The 18,472-nt window shown below is 33.9% G+C and overlaps 1 protein-coding gene across 1 annotated transcript in view; it reads right to left on the bottom strand.

Annotated features, from left to right (window-relative positions):
- The window catches only part of ADGRV1 (adhesion G protein-coupled receptor V1), a 518,581-nt gene that overhangs the window by 379,527 nt on the left and 120,582 nt on the right, over positions 1-18,472 (bottom strand). The window contains exons 36-45 of the mRNA XM_038532347.1: positions 18,050-18,149; positions 16,919-17,098; positions 15,974-16,137; positions 12,455-12,548; positions 10,471-10,549; positions 10,230-10,368; positions 9,444-9,585; positions 4,820-5,082; positions 2,501-2,676; positions 1,591-1,715 (exon numbers count right to left, since the gene is read on the bottom strand). Of these exons, the coding sequence (XP_038388275.1) occupies positions 1,591-1,715; positions 2,501-2,676; positions 4,820-5,082; positions 9,444-9,585; positions 10,230-10,368; positions 10,471-10,549; positions 12,455-12,548; positions 15,974-16,137; positions 16,919-17,098; positions 18,050-18,149 (1,462 nt within the window). The remainder of the gene's footprint in view (positions 1-1,590; positions 1,716-2,500; positions 2,677-4,819; positions 5,083-9,443; positions 9,586-10,229; positions 10,369-10,470; positions 10,550-12,454; positions 12,549-15,973; positions 16,138-16,918; positions 17,099-18,049; positions 18,150-18,472) is intronic.

The raw sequence follows: 18,472 nt of genomic DNA on the forward strand, positions 1-18,472 counted from the left end.
GTCTTTTAGACAATTATACCACTACTGATGATCTCTTTCTGTACTAAATATTCAATCTCTCTCTACTTAATAGACCTTTTCCATCAGCATGTAAATATGCTCAGGTCTCTCCAAACTAAACAAATGAACAAACAAACTCCCTTGAATCCTATACCACACTACCTCCTTTGCTTGGTCCTACCTTCTCAGTCAAACCTCTTGAAATGTTTGCATACATTTGAAGATGCCATTCCTTTACCACCATTCAAAATATTATTCAGTTCCTATCCCTCTACACAAATAGCTCTTGCTATTTTATTCCTTCTCTACAATGGATATTTTTTTGGTTCTTATCTTACTGGGCTTCTACACCAGCAACTGACACAGCCACCATTCTTTCCTTGTTCAGATACTCTTGTGCTGCTATCTGCAATCCCACATTCCCTGGGTTTCTCACCAGGTCTTCTCCATATACTTTGCTATAGCTATATCCTCCTCTTCTCCTTGGTAACTCAATTTGAGCCTACTCAACTCAATCTAGGTCCTCTTCCCTTCTCTACCTATAGACCCTCTTCCCAGGTTTTCACACCAATTTACATGCTAAAGATTTCCAAATTTATCTCTGTAACAGAGACTGGCCTTTGAGTCTGGAGAAACTTCTCAAAAGTAACTCAAATGCATAATATGTTAAATCACACATATTTTACTCCACCTCACCAAAATAATGCCTAGTTCCCATTCAGACTCCTCTTCTTACTAAAGATCATGACTCTCCCTCTAACCACAAAAGCCAGAAATCTAGGAATCATCTCTGGTATCTCCTTCATACCCAATCCATCACCTAGATCTAGCCAGCATATGGGCTGACCTTTTGTTTATCTCCCTTCATCCACTCTTTCCTTCTGTGCCAAGTCATTCTTTCAATGGTATCAAGAATGGTATCTTTGAAATGCAAATATAATCATATCACCCCACAAATACACACAGCAACTCTCCTGACAGCCTAAACCACTCAGAGACTTTCAATTAACCCTACAATAAAGACTAACATATGTAACATATTCTTCAAGTTCTTGAACTATCAGGTCTTACCTAGTTCTCCAAACTCAACACTCCTCCTTATTTCTAACCCTAATGTTCACTCTACAGTCTTCACGAATACACTCTTGTGTGCCTCTAGACTTGTGTACCTGAATAGCTTCTCACTTTCTTTCCATGTCCCTCTCACTCAAGACTTTGCAGAATCAATCCCTAATCATCATTAGGTCCTAGTTCAAACACTGATACTCCTGAGAAGCATTCGCTTATGTTTTCACAACACTGAGAATTACTCCTTTAAAATATTTATTATAATTTTAAGCTACACACTGGTTTTTACTTATTTGGTTTTTTTTCTGTCTCCACCTATATTCTAAGCACCATGAGTTCAGTATCGTGTCTGGCACATGATAGGCTCTCAATAAATATTTGTGGCTATGATAAAAGAATTAGATATCTGTTCTCCATTTTCAACAGATCCATAGGATACAATTCATGGGGGGAGAATGTACATCTGATACATGCAATCTTTCTTGGTTATGGAATTTTGTTTTCAAAAGAAATCAAACGTACTCATGCCAAAAGCTGTTTCAGATATTGTCTCCCATTCCACACTCACATCTAAATCGATGCCATTAGTGCGGGACACATTTAAATATACAGTCCTGTTGGCTTCTTCAATGTCTACAGAGGTGGCTCTAAAAAAATGGATTGCAGAAAAGCAGAAAAAGAACATAATTTCTACATATTAAATACATACATCACATTGCTAGCATATATTTAATATACTTTTAAATTTACATAAGCCAAGGTGAGATTCATCCACAAATTTCACATGGCAGGAAAATTAGACTCTACAGCTCAAAATATTCATTTATGAGGATTAAAAAAGCACTAGGATCTGATACTATGATCTTAAGAAAATAATCAGTCAGTAACTTCATACTGTATATTCTAAAAAAAATAAAGTTTTGCCATTCCTAGTTTCTTCTCATATAATCTAAAAACATCACAAAGAAAAAAAAAATGAATCCAGAAATTCTTAGTTTATTACTAAAACTAGATCTACTGAAGTTTTTCTAAGAAATAAAAAACCAAATATGTGTCTGCTTCCAGAAGAATTTTCAAACTACAATCATATTAATATATGCTTGAAGAATCATTCATTTGGTTTGAGTAGCTAAATATTTTTATACTATTTCTTGCTTTTTACTATTATTGACAACACAAAACTGTGCAAGCCTTTACCTGAAAGTGTGAATTCTGAGGAAATAAGAATTCTAATAATACCATTATACAGGACATGATTAGGCTTTTGATGCTCCTTGTTACAAGAGGGCATAATGTTTCTCAGATCTATCTGCCAGAGCTCATTTTAAAAGTCCCCTTTGAAATAGTCAATTTCCCTCTCCACTTTCTTTATGTCAAAAGGTATTTCCTACCTAGCTTCAGAAGTGACAATTTCCTTATGAATAAACTGTACCTATTTGCAACTGCAGAGATACTGAATAACCCCAGAGGGGCCTGATTTTGCAAAACTGTTATCAGGGTTTGAACATGTGCCCCCAGCCTGGCACCTCCAGTTGGATTAAACAAGGTGCAAACAAAATGCTCATCCATCTCTGGTTCAGTGTCCAATATGGCAGAAATGCGTAGGGCCTGAAAACAAAATCAAAAGATAAAGTTACTAGACTACAATATTTCTGCAACATAGATACAAGGAGATCTGCTAAACATTTTTGACAACAAAATAATATGTTTTGGAAAACATGACTTCTTTTTTATTTTAATACTGATCCCTATAATATGTAATAGTTATTATGACTTTCAAGTTATCAGTTTCAAGATTTTCAACACTCTGATATATTGCACTGTCTAAAAATAAATCTCATGATTTAAAAATAATATGAAGATTAAGAAAATAAATTTAGGTCTTAATTTTTGCTAATTCTTTATCTTGCCCTAGTTACATAACTGCATTAGTCTCATTTTAGTGTAGGAGTCACTGAAAAAAAAAAAAAAACAGTTATAGCCATAGTAAGCACAAATTAGAAACAACTCACATGTTTATCAACAGAAAAATGGATAGACGAATAATGGTCTGTTCAATGCATTGCTACTCAGCAATAAAGAACCACCAACTACTGAGGCATGTAACCAAATAGATCAGAAAAATTATGTTGATCAAAAAAAGCCAGACACAAAAGAGTATACACTATATGATTTTATTTATATGAAGCTCAAGAATCAGCAAAATTGAGTCTTCAGTGACAAAAATCAGAAATTAGTCTCCTCTGGGGAGGGCAAGGACCAGAAGGAAACTTCCAGATGATGGTTATGCTCAATATTATAATCTGAGTAGTGGTCACATGGGTGTGTGTGTGTGTGTGTGTGCGTATATATATTTAAGTTGCTGACCCATGCGTTTGAGATTTTGGGACTTTACTGTTTATATTTCAAAATAAAAACATGAGGAAACAAAGACCATTATGTGGGTGAAAGAAAAATCTATTTACTCCAGTTTGCTTTAAATTTTAATTTGCTTAATGAACGGAAAGATCTTTAAACACATTGTGAAAAAAGTCTCTAAAGAAAAAAAATAATAAAAATATACAAAAAATTAAGTAAATAAAATTGTAAACATTTTTAAAAAGGAGAAAAAGCCTGAGAATGTAAAGCAGTGGAAAATTCATTAAACACCTTAAATTTGAATTCTTTTATATCTATATCACCATGTAGATATTTTTATTTTTTTAATTTTTATTTTTTTAATTTTTATTTTTTTTATTGGTGTTCAATTTACCAACATACCATGTAGATATTTTTAAATCAAAGGTTCAAATTTCCAAGAACATAAAAAATATTACATGCAAATAAATATGAATTCAAAAATATGTTGCAGTGTACACAAACTGATCACATAGAAAGTTAAATACTGGGTAGACTCTTTTTAGATGAAATAGTTTTGTTGATTTTTTTAAAGATTTTATTTATTTATTCATGAGAGACACAAAGAGAGAGGCTGAGACATAGGCAGAGAGAGAATCAGACTCCTTGCAGGGAGTCCGATGTGGGACTCAATTCCAGAACCAAGATCACACCCTGAGCTGAAGGCAGATGCTCAACCGCTGAGCCACCACTTTATAATTATTATACTTAATATGTCAAGCTTAAAAATTATCTTAATCTAATGCGATTAGCTACTTCAAACTTAAATTTTAAAAAATCAAATAAAAAATAAATAAATAAAATTTAATTGCAGGAACAGAAAGTTATCAATACACAAAAAAAGGAGTTTCAGAAGGTAAATTTCTGTAAGTATAGATCACATTTATAATTAAACCTAAGGCTAGTATTTTTTTTTCCAATAAGCTATTCGTATTCACATAGGATATTTGCCTCTCACATAAGCAGGCTAAAGTAAGCAATTATATTTTGTCAAATGAAAATGTGACCAAAAGGATGACTTGCTAGGGTTTAGTGACTATAGTAAATGGCTTGGAGTTTCCTTTATGTTTTAAGAATAATACAAAGTGAAGTATGCTACTTAAATACTTAACATTTACAATAGCACTATGTGCATTTTCCTTATTTGTATATTTCACTACCATATTAACAGAGCAAACTTCTCTAGCAGCACTCTCTGGAGACTATATAGCACTTGTTAACACTTTCACACAGTAATTTAATCTTTACCTGTCATCTAAGCTAAGGGTACTTTTGTTTTCTTTCTAGGACCTAGGGTGCTCCTCTAAAATTATTCATAAATGCAATTCATTCTCATTAAAGCCTCATACTATACCTTGAAGCGAACACCTTCTTCTAAGACAATGTAGCCTTTGGAAGGGGTCAGATCTTTGGACTCCATGGAGGAATTTACTTCTGTCACAATGAACTGAACTGTCACGGTTCCAAACAGTCCTTGCACAGGTTCCCGAACAATGTACAATACTGCAACACTCTCCTGTACGTAGAGAGCTGTTGGTTCTCTTAGGAAAAAGTGTTCACTGTTGTTAAATGATAGGACTCCAGAGCCATCATCGTTAGCAAGGATAGTAATTAAGGCTGTTGAAATAAAAATATTAAAGCAGTAAATGAAAATAGAGTGGGTTATAAGTACTGGGAAGTATGTAGATGTTTCATTATAAACTAAGCCAATTCTTCTCTAGATCACCTTAAAAGCAAGGGAAATTTTAAAAGGCATTTAATAAAATTCCTTATTTACTTATGATATAAAAATAGCCAGTAATCTTGGAATAAAAGGCAGCTTCCTCCTCAACCTAGGAAGCCGGTAACATATACCTTACTCAATGCTGAAACATCAGAAGGGCCACCATTAATAACAGAAACAAGACAATGCCTGTCATTACTGCTACTATTCAGCATTGTCCTAGAGCTCTGAGCCACGTAACAGGTACAAGAGCAATGAAAACAAAGAATTGGTACACTATTTTCTAGACAACATGACTGGCTTCTTAGAAAACCAAGAGAGGGATGCCTGGGTGGCTCAGTGGTTGAGTGTCTGCCTTCAGCTCAGAGCGTGATCCTGGGGTCCCAGGATCGAGTCTCACATCATGCTCCTGCCTGCTTCTCCCTCTGCCTCTGTCTCTGCCTCTCTCTGTCTCTCATGAATAAATAAATAAAATATTAAAAGAAAAAAGAAAACCAAGAGAAAGAAATTATTAAACTATTGTAAGAGTTCAAAATATAAGCTGAGTAACCTTTGAAAACCAAGAGCTTTCTATTTTTGCTACCACTAGTGATAATACTAACAATGGAAACAACTAATACTACTGAGAACTTACTAACTGCTTAAACTGTATTAATTCATTTAATCCTCACCACCCTACACGGTTGATTTTATTACTGTTTTCATCTTACAGATGGAATGACTGAAGCACAGACAGGTAATCTGTGGAACTTCACAAGCTAGAAAGTGGTAGAACTAGTGTTACTAGTGCTAGGAAGTATGCTACGGAGCATGCGTCTAAAGGTTATTATACTATCTCTATACATCAGCTGTAACTATATAAAAAATATAACAGAAAAGGGACATCACTTATAATAGTAGCAATACTTAGGAATCAAGGTAAAAAATACAGAACCTACATAAAAAAAACATATAAAGTGTTAAGGCAGGACTGTGGCAGATTCTGTGTCCCACCCATACCCCCTGCGGTAGTTCGTCTTGCCCTGGCCTCTCTCTAGCTGAGGACAGCATCAGCTGATGCAGGAATAAGGCCAGAACTCCTGGAGACCGAATACTCAAGAACATCCTCAAACAGTGAAGGATAGGAGCTGGGGAATGACTAGCCTAGCTCCCTCCTTTTAGGACAATCGCCCTGAGCTCTGTTCAACTCAGTGTCCATGGACTGAGCTCCAGCTGCCCAAAGCAGTACCCCTTCATTAGCACGTCTTCTATCAGCTTTCCTCTCTCTCTTTCACTTCTTCCCTTCTCACTATGCCTCCAGAGATCATCTCCCAAATAAACTACTTCCACCCAAATCTTTGTCTCAGGGTTTGCTTTTTGGGGAACACAAACTAAGGCAATAAAACAAAAGAAGATCTAAATTAATGGAGAGGTATGTATCATATTTCTAAATGGAAAAACAATACTATAATGATGTTGAGTCCTTCCAAATTAACCTAAAACTTCAACCCCAACACTATCAAAACACTGTCTTACAGAATTCAATTGGTTGATTTTAAAGTTCATAATGGAAGACATCTGAAAGAATAGGTGAGATGATTTAGAGAAAGAAAAATAAAAAGTATTTGGCCTAAAAAAATAATAAAATGTCTTTCAGAACTATGACAAATAAAACTGTTATTAGTACATGAACAGGCAAATAGAACAGAGTCCAGGAAAAACAGATGACACAGATAGACAAACAAAAATAAGTTTTACATTGAAAATCAATGGAAAATTGATGTCTCATTCTCTATAAAGTTTTAGGGAACTGATTATACATTTTAGGAGAAAAATCAAGTTGTAGCCTTACCTCATTTGCCACTAATGAATAAATTAGTGATATGTTACATAATTAAATGTGTATCAAAATTATGAAAATATTTTATAGCTTTTGAGTGGAAATATCTAAATAGCATTTTAAAGCATATCAGAAAATATATGATATTTTAAGTATTTTAAACAATTTTAAATAAAAGACATCATACTAAAAGATAAATGAGGGACTGGGAGAAACTACAACATTTAATAAGCAAGGGACTGACTTCAGAATATAGGAGTTATTCCTATAAACCAGAAAAAGTAGATGCCACAGAAAAACACAGTAAGAGATATAAAAATCTAATCACACAAACAAAAAACAAATTGCCAGGATCAACCTAATAAATGAACATGGAAATGAAGAAAAAATGTACAATACAACCACATTTCTTTTATACATTAGAATTTTTTAATGTTAAAGTCCATAGAAATTTCTGTTAAGAATGTAGAGAAACAGAAATTTTATATACACATTTTGGAGTGGGAGTAACATAGAAGGTAGCTGATGTCCTTTCCACTCAACACTTTGTACTCAACAGATGTACTTGGTTCTTCACATATACAAAGATTTACATATAAGAATGTTTATTGAAACTTAATGAAAATTTGAAAATAGGAGCACCTGGAGGCTCAGTGGTTGAGCGTCTGCCTTTGACTCAGGATGTGATCCTGGAGTTCTGGGATCGAGTCCCACATCAGGCTCCCCATAGGGAGCCTGCTTCTCCCTCTGCTTATGCTCTTCCTCTCTCTGTGTGTCTCTCATGAATAAATAAATAAATTCTTTTTTTTAAAAAAAAAGTTTGGGAATAGTGTAAGGCTGATAAGTGGGGCATAGTTTAAGAAATTACCCACTTCCAAAGCACTTATTATTCTGAGGATTATTTTATATTTTAAAATAGAAAATTACAAGCAGGAGATCCCTGGGTGGCTCAGTGGTTTAGCACCTGCCTTGGGCCCAGGGCATGATCCTGGAGTCCTGGGTTCGGGTCCCGCATTGGGCTCCCTGCATGAAGCGTGCTTCTCCCTCTGCCTGTGTCTCTGCCTCTCTCTCTCCTCCCTCATGAATGAATAAATAAATAAATAAATAAATAAATCTTAAAAAAAGAAAGAAAGAAAAGAAAATTACAAGCATAACATAAACAGAGAACAAGATATTATTTCCCCCTACTCATGGTGGTGGGCATGTAACCTTCATAATTCCAAACAGAATTATATTAGGACTTCTTTAAGAATGGCTTGAGTTTGAGTGCTCCTCTTTCCTATTATGTGGAGTGTAAAAGAATGACGTGAATAATTATCTTGTGACAAGTAACATTGGCCTTATAATGAAGCCAATACTCCAAAAGGCAAGGAGAGGTGGCATGTTAAGTCCTGGTCCCACTTCATCTATAGCTGTATGTCTCTGGACCCATAGATTAAATGAGCCAATAAACTATCTTTAAGTCCACTTGAATTGGGTTTTCTATGGTTTATACATAAAAGATTCTTAACCAACACATTATGTCCATTCCTATAACCCTTTACATACAACCCACTAGGTTCTACAACAACAAAAAAAGAGTACACTTCCGACATACTCTGAATTTGAAACAATGGCCATTGACTCAAGAAAGTTTCGAAAGACTTAGAAATATCAATCTGTTTCATTAATATGGCAAGAAAAGTGAAAACCAGTTCTTGGGTTATTCAAAATTATTTCTTTTTTCTACAAATCAGATTTTTTTTCACATAAGGGCCAATAATTTAGGAATACAAAGGTTAATTAGGTCAAGGGAATCCCAAAGAACAGTCAGCCACTAACTTAAACAAGAGGTTGAAGAGTAAGTCCACCTGACTTATATATTACCATGGGAACTAAATTAAGTGACTTTTAAAGAGCCCTTCCAATCCCATAGTTCTGGATTTACATGAATTCTCCTCTCTTTTTTATCATCTCTAAGCAGTCAGTAGGATATCTAATAAGCAGTAAACTAGATGAATTTTCATAACAATTATGGCCCCTATAACATCTTAGGTGTCAATATACTTCAATTCTATGTGGAGATAATACAGCAATGGGATGACATCAAAACCTTGTCATTCCCTCTATTGTTAAATAGGAAACCAGAGCAGTATTCAAATTTCAAATGAAAGACATTTACAAATTAAATAAAACCTATGAAAGCTACAGAAATGATTTAATTTCTTACTACCTTACTACCAACCTACTTTTTTGTTTCATACACACCACACACACACACACACACACACACACAACTACTGTTATACTGACACAAGAATTCCAAAATGTCTACTATAATATTTTTAATTCTAAGCACAGAAAACTATCTAGACTCCCTAATCCCTCAACATCTACCTCCATATTAGGAAAACAGCATGAGTGAGAGTGAACTGTGTATGAAAAATTATCAAATACCTATTGTTTTTTCTCCCAGCTCTAGTCCAGGAGAAGGATTTGTTAAAATCAGCTGAAATGTTTCATCTCCTTCTGGAATGTCATCATCAAGAATCATGATATCAATATTTTTATACCTTTCTCCATCAACAAAATGAAGAATCTGGTCAAGAAAGTGAGAGTAGATAATATATTTAAATACAGTGTTCAGTTTTTATAGGATATTTGACAGGAAATACAACATGGGTGGCAACATGAAATGAGCTATTTAAATAAAAATAAGGGATTTTTTCCCTTAATTTTTGATCTCTTTTTATTTAAATTGACATTAAGTTTAAAAATTAAAACTTGTGGAGAAGAGAAAAAGTAAGTATTTGACTAAAGAATAAAAGGCATCAGACACAAAAAAGCATTTTAAAACACTAATGGTATTTCAGTAAATTAAAACAAAGAAATAAAAGATTTAAAATTTTCAAGAAGCTCAAGAAACACTCTGGAACACTCTGATAAAATATGATGACAAATTATTTGACACGATAACTTGTGTACACATTTTCAAATATTGCAAAAAGATAGTGAATAAAATAGTATCAAATATTAAAACAAAATGGATGAATAAAATAAAATGCAGAATAATATTTAGAACTAAAAATTCAATTTACAAATTTTACCAAAATAGTGAGGGAAGCTATTCCACAATGTAGAAGTCTTCTACCCTAATTTATTATGGAATACATAATAGTTTATTACTTTAAGATTAATTTATTTATACAAGACCCAATTCAGTATAATTCTCAAGGATTTCACCATTGGGGTGAAGATGTAATCCAGCCCCAGCTGTGCTTCCAAATTCTGGGCATACACAAACAAGGAAACGTGGCCAAGAGTCCCTCTGCTCCTCTGGGCTACCAATGTTACACTTTCTTTGGTTTCATTTACTTCAAACCTAAAATAAACAGAATACATTAATCTTTTCCTTATTAGCTTTTATTCAGTAGATAAGGAATCTGACACTCAGAAAAGGACTCTCACACAGCCTTGGTCTTACCTACTATGTTGCCATTCAATTATGCCTCGAACACCATCATTGGCATCAATAATAATTTGTACAGTCAAGCCTTCTGAATCTGAAAAAAAACAGAAATATATTTTTAAATAAAAATGATTACAAAGAAGATTATTTGACATATAGATCACATAATTTTTCATATAGAAATAGTCAACATCACTCAAAAGATGTTTAAGAAAATAAAGATATCAATGCTTATGCTATCTGATTAAGAAAACTTTTTGCTAACAAGAGCATTGACTTATAGAAATCTAATGAACTGAGAACAATATAAAATAGGCACCTGAGATTATGGTTTTATTTCTATTAATTTAATAAAAAGAGGAAAGGATAATAGAGATCATTGGGAGGAGTATAAAGCGCAAGAAAAGAGAAAGAAATGGGAAGAGACAGGCAGGAAGTGCTGCAGAGTAAAAACAGGTATAAGAAGGAGATGCAGGGAGAGACAGGGATACAAGTTGGGACAGGAGGGGAAAAAGGGGAAGAGGTTAGGGGGACAGAGACTAACAGACTCAAGTAAATTTCTCTTACCCCTTTTAATTTTGTACTTTGTCTACCAAGTTTGGTATGTTACCATCATTCATTATTCAGTATTGAAATATTAACCAACTCTGTTCCTGTTTAGTTTTTTAATATTTTTGGCCTTTCCCTTTTAAAACTCAGAGGCTCTACTTTACTCTTAGAATACTTATGGCAGCTGCCTAGGTGGGGATGGGATATAGGGAGAGTGTCGTTCTCTCTGAGTAAAGAGAACATTACCAAAAAAAAGAATATAAAATAAAAATCTGCCCATCAGACTAGGGGCTACAAAGCACAAGCCCAGCTCCAGCATCTCCTAGCTGTGTGGCTCCCAGCACATTACTAAGCTTCTCAAAGCCTCAGCTCCCTCATTTGTAAAATGGGAAAGTAGAAGGAATGATGGTACTAACAAATAAAGCACTTGAAATGGGGGCATTAAGAAAGCATTAAACAAAAGTTAAACTATTTAAATGACCCCTAATATGAGTATAAAGAAATACAAAATATCCATTAGCTTTATTTGCATTAATAACTATCATCTAGTAAATGCCTCATATCAACAGCCTAGTCACTGGAGTCAAATATTTCTTTTGCAAAAGAACTGAAACTTTTCAAATAATAATAATAATATGTTAAAAACTGGTGATTCCCTTCCATTATTTCCAAAGGAAATCCTTGTCATACGGAGCCTCAAAAGTGAATAAGGAACCCTTGTTTCTTAGCTCATTCCTCTTGGCCATGATTATCCTCCTTTAACCCAGACTAACCTGCCGCCTAATCAGCCTCCACCCTGTCCAGAGCACATTCTAACCAAGGGATGGGGAAGAGGCTATCACAGTGCTATTCATCACCACCACCTCCTGGGCTATCACACCTATAAGTTTCCACCAAATCCCTGATATTAAATGTCTAAAACGCGAACAAAAGTTTGTGTTTTAAAATAAAAATACATCTTTTTAATCTACATAAATTTAATCTGAGGTTCAAGTTTTACCTTTCAGTCTGTAATGAATTAACTGAGTCTTTTCTAAAGCATGAAAAAAAAGAGGTAAAAGGTCAAAAAAGAAGCAGAGAACATAACAAGCAAACAAATGTTCTGCTTAACCTAAAGGAAAATAAAATCATCTGATACTCTGGAGATCTAATGAAAACAGCAAATGAAATTTTAAAAGGAAAAAATGCCTTCCTAAGAACCGATTCTATTTTGAAGATTACAAATTCAGTTATAAATAGTTGTAAAATTTAAAATTTAAAAAGCACCACACAATAATTAATCCTTAAATGTGTTTACAATCTCCAGTATATAAAACTGCAATAGATGACACTCTCTAAATTAAAACAAATCTAAAAGCTCACCATATTTTCTTCTATAGCTGAGATTAACAAGTATTACAGTGATCACTTTACTTTGTTTGAAGTGAATAAATGAAAACAAATACCATACCTAGTCTAGGAGGAAATGAAGTTAAAGAAGCCATGATGAGGTCCACATAAGTTAAATTCACAAGGAAATATTCTTCTAGTTCTGGTATGTCATCCTGCAAAAATTATATCCATTAAATCCCCCATAGTTATGTTCTCAAAGTAATAACCTCTCAAAAGCAGCTTTTAAAATTATCTAATAAATATATATATGCTTAAACATGCAAACCTAGAATAAAAATATTTAAAATTTTAAAAATAAACATGTATTGGCTCTGATTTTTTTCAGATTTGACACCAAAAGCAACAAAAGCAAAAATAAACAAATGGACTATATTAAAATTAAAATGATTCAGCACAGCAAAGGAAAACATCTACAAAATGAAATGGCAACCAATGGAATGGAATAAAATATTTGCAAATGACATATGTAATAAAGGGTTAATATTCAAAATATATAAAGAACTCATACGACTCTGCAGCAAAAACATAACAAAACAAAACACAACAAGTCTGGTTTAAAAATGTAGAAAGAACTGAATAAACATTTTTTCAAGGAAGATGTATACAAGTGGTCCATACATGCATGAAAAGGTACCCAACATCACTGATCATCATGGAAATGCAAATCAAAATCAAAATGAGACATCACCTCACATCCCTTAGAGTGACTATTATCAAGAAAGACAAGAGCTAAATATTGGTGAAGGTGTGGAGAAAAGGGAATCCTTGTGCATTGTTGGTGGAAATGTAAACTGTGCAGCCACTATGCAAAACAATATGAAGGCTCCTCAAAAACTTAAAAATAGAACAACCATATAATCAGGTAATCCCATACCAGAGTATATATCCAAAGGTAACAAAAACAAGATATCAAAGAGATATCTGCACTCCCATATTAGTGGAATTATTCACAATAGCCAAGATATGGAAACAACTTAAGTGTCTATCAATGAGTAAGTGAATGAAGAAGATGTGGTATATAGAAACACAATGGATTATTCAGCCACAAGGAAGATGGAAATCCTGCCATTTGCAAAAAACATGGATCAATCGAAAGGGCATTGTGCTAAGTGAAATAAGCCAGACAGAGAAAGACAGATACTGCATAGTATCATGCAGTATCAGTGGAGTCTAAAAAAAGAGAAGAAAACATTAAACTCATAGAAACAGAGAGTAAAAAACTGGTTGCCAGGGCCAGGGGCTGGAGGCAGGGTAAAAAAGGAGAGGTTGGTTAAAGAATGCAAACTCAGCTATAAGATAAGTAAGGTCTGAGTGTCTCATGTAAAATGTAGTGACTATATAGTTGACAACAGTGTATTATATAGTTGAAATTTGCTAAGAGAATAGAACTTAAATATTTTCATACACAAAAAAGATAAACATGTAAGGTGATTGAATATGTCAAACAGGGGGAATCCCTTTTACAATGTATGTATGTGTGTATATATGTATGTATGTATATATACACACTATGTATGTATGTATATATATATATAAAACCACCACAATATACATTTTAAATATCTTATAGTTTTATATACATTTTTAGACTCTACATATAAGTGATACCATTCAGTATTTGTTAATTATACTTCAATAAAGCTGACATTAAAAAATAATAAAAGTATAAACTTATACCTGATTATATGATAAGTTGTTAGGTTAAACCACATAAGACTGCTAATGTATCATTTTTCCTAGACTAACATAATATGTAAACCAATTATAGAAATATATACCAACCTAATATATTTTAAATATACTGGGAGCAAAAGATTTTAAATTATGTCAAAATCCAATAATTAGAATGTGGAGCAGAATACTATGGAAAAAATAACAAGCTTCGCAGTTTTTGGAGATCCAACAGCAAATTCTGTAATTTTAAGTGAGTTACTTCAACTTAAAGGCCTCACTTCCACCATCTTTATAATGGGGAAAATAACAGCTACTTTGGGAACTGTAAAAACGATTAAAAATAATGAGTATGGAGTGCCTGGCCTGAGAGGGTCCTTAAAAAGTGATAGATATTTGTGACGGTTAATTTTAATACACTATTACTATTAATCACTGGTGCCCATATGAAAAATGAAAAAAAGGCAGGTGCTCAAAACTTGAGGACTAGCAAAACCCATATCAATTGTGACTGGACAGCCAACAATATTTACATAAAAATCCAATGTGTGTTTGTACATATGTGTGTGTTATACGTCTATGTACATATATGTATATATAAAATGTCAGTTCATACATTTTATTCATTTTATTTATGGAGATGTATTTCCTATGAAAAAATAAGAAAGTCTCTAAACTATCTTCTATAATATATACACCACAGGGAGTTACAGAATCAATGATATAAAAGGGAAGCCCCCCCAATCCCCACTGTTCCTCACTCTCACACAACTACCTCCCATCACTGACCACTGTCCCCACCATCAACCCAGGCCTGGCTGATTTCTGTGTATACAGGTCTGCAGTCTCTTACTCTCATGCTACTCAGGGAACAGAAATTGCTACAAAGAGCTAAGGAGAAAAAAACGGAAACTGGAGATCCTGTGTTCATAAAACTAGACTCTGCAAAGAAAAGAGGGTTGGCTACATATTTTCTGTTTTAAGAACTATCATATCTAAGGAATAATCCATTTGTTTGTATTCCATTATATTAATAGATTATATATTTGAAAGAAGACTTGGTTTAAAGTTTTATTTTATCAAATCGTGTGTTCCATGTCATATGCTAAATATTACCTTTTATCTTACGGCTCTAGAGTTCTCATACTATTGTATTAGGTCACTGTGCTATGGTAATCAACAAAACAGGAGTTAATAACTTCAGATGGTGGATAGTTTACACCACTAATAATTTTGTAAAAGTAAAAAGCCTCTGAGAAAATAAAATCTTTTCAAAAACAGAACCCCAAAATACATAGTAATTAAAAATTTTCCTATAGCAATATTTATTCTCTTCCCTCTCCACCCTACATATCATCTCCTATCACCTCCATACATACTATTTTCATAAACCTCTTGGAAATGTATTCAAGGTAGCTGAAACACTGAGTCTCAAAACAGCATGAGGTTTCACAATATGAAAAATCATTTAAAATGCAATTTCAATCACCAGTGATAACTTTAAGTTGACCGTAATCACATTTTATACCAACAGCCTCTAGTGAGTTTCTATCTCTAATTTAACCAGTCCTTAATAACTAAAAGGCTGACCTACATGGATTTGCTGGTCCAATAAATCCTTTGGAATAATCAAAATGTCAAAATGCTCTCCTGGAATCTTCTTAGGCCAATGTCTATCTTAAAGGTGACTGCTCTAAGGAAATTCTCTTTATCATGAGATGTTTCTATAATAAAATACACAACAGCAGACCAGCCTATTCAGACGAGAACAGAAACTCCTGTGTGGTTTTTAAAAATTCACAAAAAGAAATAACCTGATTTAAAAGCACCAGAATATTCCATGAATTTCTACTTTCTTGGAAGTTATTCAGATTTAATATGATAATAGCAAAATAAAGAGTTTTACCTCAAGTATAGTAATGTTGATGGCTGCTGTCGTTTCCCCTTCTTCTAAAATCAGAAAGCCAACTACTGAGACAAAGTCAACATCTGGCTCAGCTAGGTTTCCTTCCGTTTGGTTCTTTAGACTCAACATTCCAGGAACTGTGCTATAGGTGACATTAATGGCTCCTAATTGAATCAGATGATAAAAGATCTTATAATTATTTAAACTCTTAAAATAATATCAGAGTGTTATAGCCTTTTTATTTCCTAACATCTACAGTAGCTTGTATTGTTGGCCCCAATTCCTTACTTCCTCCTCTACCCTTGGCCTTTGCCATGTAATGGCTCAATGATGTCCATTGTGGGCAAGGGGACGTACTGCACTGCCTCTAGACTTGCAATGCAGTACGTCCCCTGTGTGGCTGTGACTTGCTTTGGCTGTTAATACAAAGTAAAGGTGATTACATGCTAGTTCTGAGCCCAGATCTCAAGAGGTCTGGCATTCTTTTGCTTGCTTTCTTTGGCCTCCAATCATCACAGAAGAATGAGAGACATGTGGAGTAGGGCAACCCTTGGCCAACCCCAACATATGGTAGTGGACCCAGAGCCAGCCTATTATTATACACTGCTGAGATTTTATGATCGTTACACAGTATTTCTGTGATGATAGGTAATTGTTTTAATCTTTCAAAAATAAAGAAGTTAGGGGTGCCTGGCTGGCTCTGTCAGAAGAGCATGTGACACCTGATTTCAGGGTTGTGGGTTTGAGCCCCACAGTGCATGTAGAGATTACTAAAAAAATAATAATAATAAATATACTTCAAAAATAAAGAAGCTATAAAGTCCTGTTCTGAATTAACAAATATTTTTTTCCTGTCTGACTTATTTTAGCAATGGCTTTCATCCACACAAGTAGAATATTAAAAAAGAATCTGCCTAGAAACCCCATTCACTTAGTAACACAAACCTAGAGATCCGAATTCTCTGTTGATGAAAAGCTGAACTGTTATGTTAGCCTCTTGCAGCAAAACAAATCTTGATGAAAGAGCAAAATTTAAAACTCCATGTGGTTCATCACTGGCTTCTACAGTCAGGACAGCTGCATATCCTTGAGCATCAAGCAGAGCAATTCCTGCTGGTGGGACTCCTACAAACAACAGGGATCATAAGAAATCTAACGGTGATTTGGCATTAACCTCTAAATACTTAAAAGATAGCCCCACTCTCTGAAACATACTGAAGTACCCATGAAGTGTTCTGTTTCATTGGCTCCTTTAACAGAAATCTTCAGGTTGACAAACAGAACCTACATTTTCGTTTTCTTTTCTTTTTTTTAATTTATTTTTTATTGGTGTTCAATTTACCAACATACAGAATAACACCCAGTGCCCGTCACCCAATCACTCCCACCCCCCGCCCTCCTCCCCTTCTACCACCTCTAGTTCGTTTCCCAGAGTTAGCAGTCTTTACGTTCTGTCTCCCTTTCTGATATTTCCCACACATTTCTTCTCCCTTCCCTTATATTCCCTTTCACTATTATTTATATTCCCCAAATGAATGAGAACATATAATGTTTGTCCTTCTCCGATTGACTTACTTCGTTTTCTTTTTCTAGACGGTAAATCATAAAATTTTTTCACTTGACATATTACTGTTATTATTTGCTATAATGGTCATCTGAATTACAGAAATTGAGTAGACACTGAAAAAAGTACCCAGATAATTTGCTCGAAGTGATTAGTTTTGAATTACCTATATAATTGGTCCAAATCCAAATTGGTCTGCTAATAAAAATGAATCACAGAAAAATTCTTCCTTTGGAAATCTATTTTATTCTGTAAGAAAATACTTAGCAAAATCTTTAGAGGTTTTTCCTGAGTCCACAAAGAGAAGTGTTCGCATTTGGAGCTCATTTTTTTTTTTTAGACCTAACATTTTTATGGGATAGATAATATTTAAAGTAATACTTTTTAAAAAATAAAGTAATACTTTTTAATTAGTATACATCTAGTTGTTAAAGATAGAGATGGCAAGTATTATTTTTTTCTAAAAAGAACAGCTATACCTGAAAAAAAGATCAAACTGAATTTTGAATTACCTTGTGTGCTGACATCATATAGAATGACTTGGTATACTTCTTTTTCCTCAGGTACGTTGTCATCCAACAAATGCACAAAGACTGTTTTATTCAAGGACCCCTATGTTGAACAGAAAGAAATTCACCCCCCTATTGGCACTGAACACAAAATATCTCCTGCTTTGATTAGATTTATAAATTGTGCATGCAAATATATTTTCATTTAAGGAAGCATTCTGTGGCTTAAAAAATAAAATAAATAAAAACTACTGATGAATGGGAAATCAGGCATAAGTTAGATAGGGGCTAATTGTGGAGGATCTTGAATGCTGAGCTAGTGAATGTAGATCTCACCCAATATTGAAAATTTAAGACAAAGCAATACGTTGGGAGATTTCTATGGCAATGATGAACAGGGAAAATGGAAGCATGAAAAAGAAGGCG

This window comes from Canis lupus, chromosome 3 (genome assembly GCF_011100685.1).
Source record: "Canis lupus familiaris isolate Mischka breed German Shepherd chromosome 3, alternate assembly UU_Cfam_GSD_1.0, whole genome shotgun sequence".
NCBI classification, from domain to species: domain Eukaryota; kingdom Metazoa; phylum Chordata; class Mammalia; order Carnivora; family Canidae; genus Canis; species Canis lupus.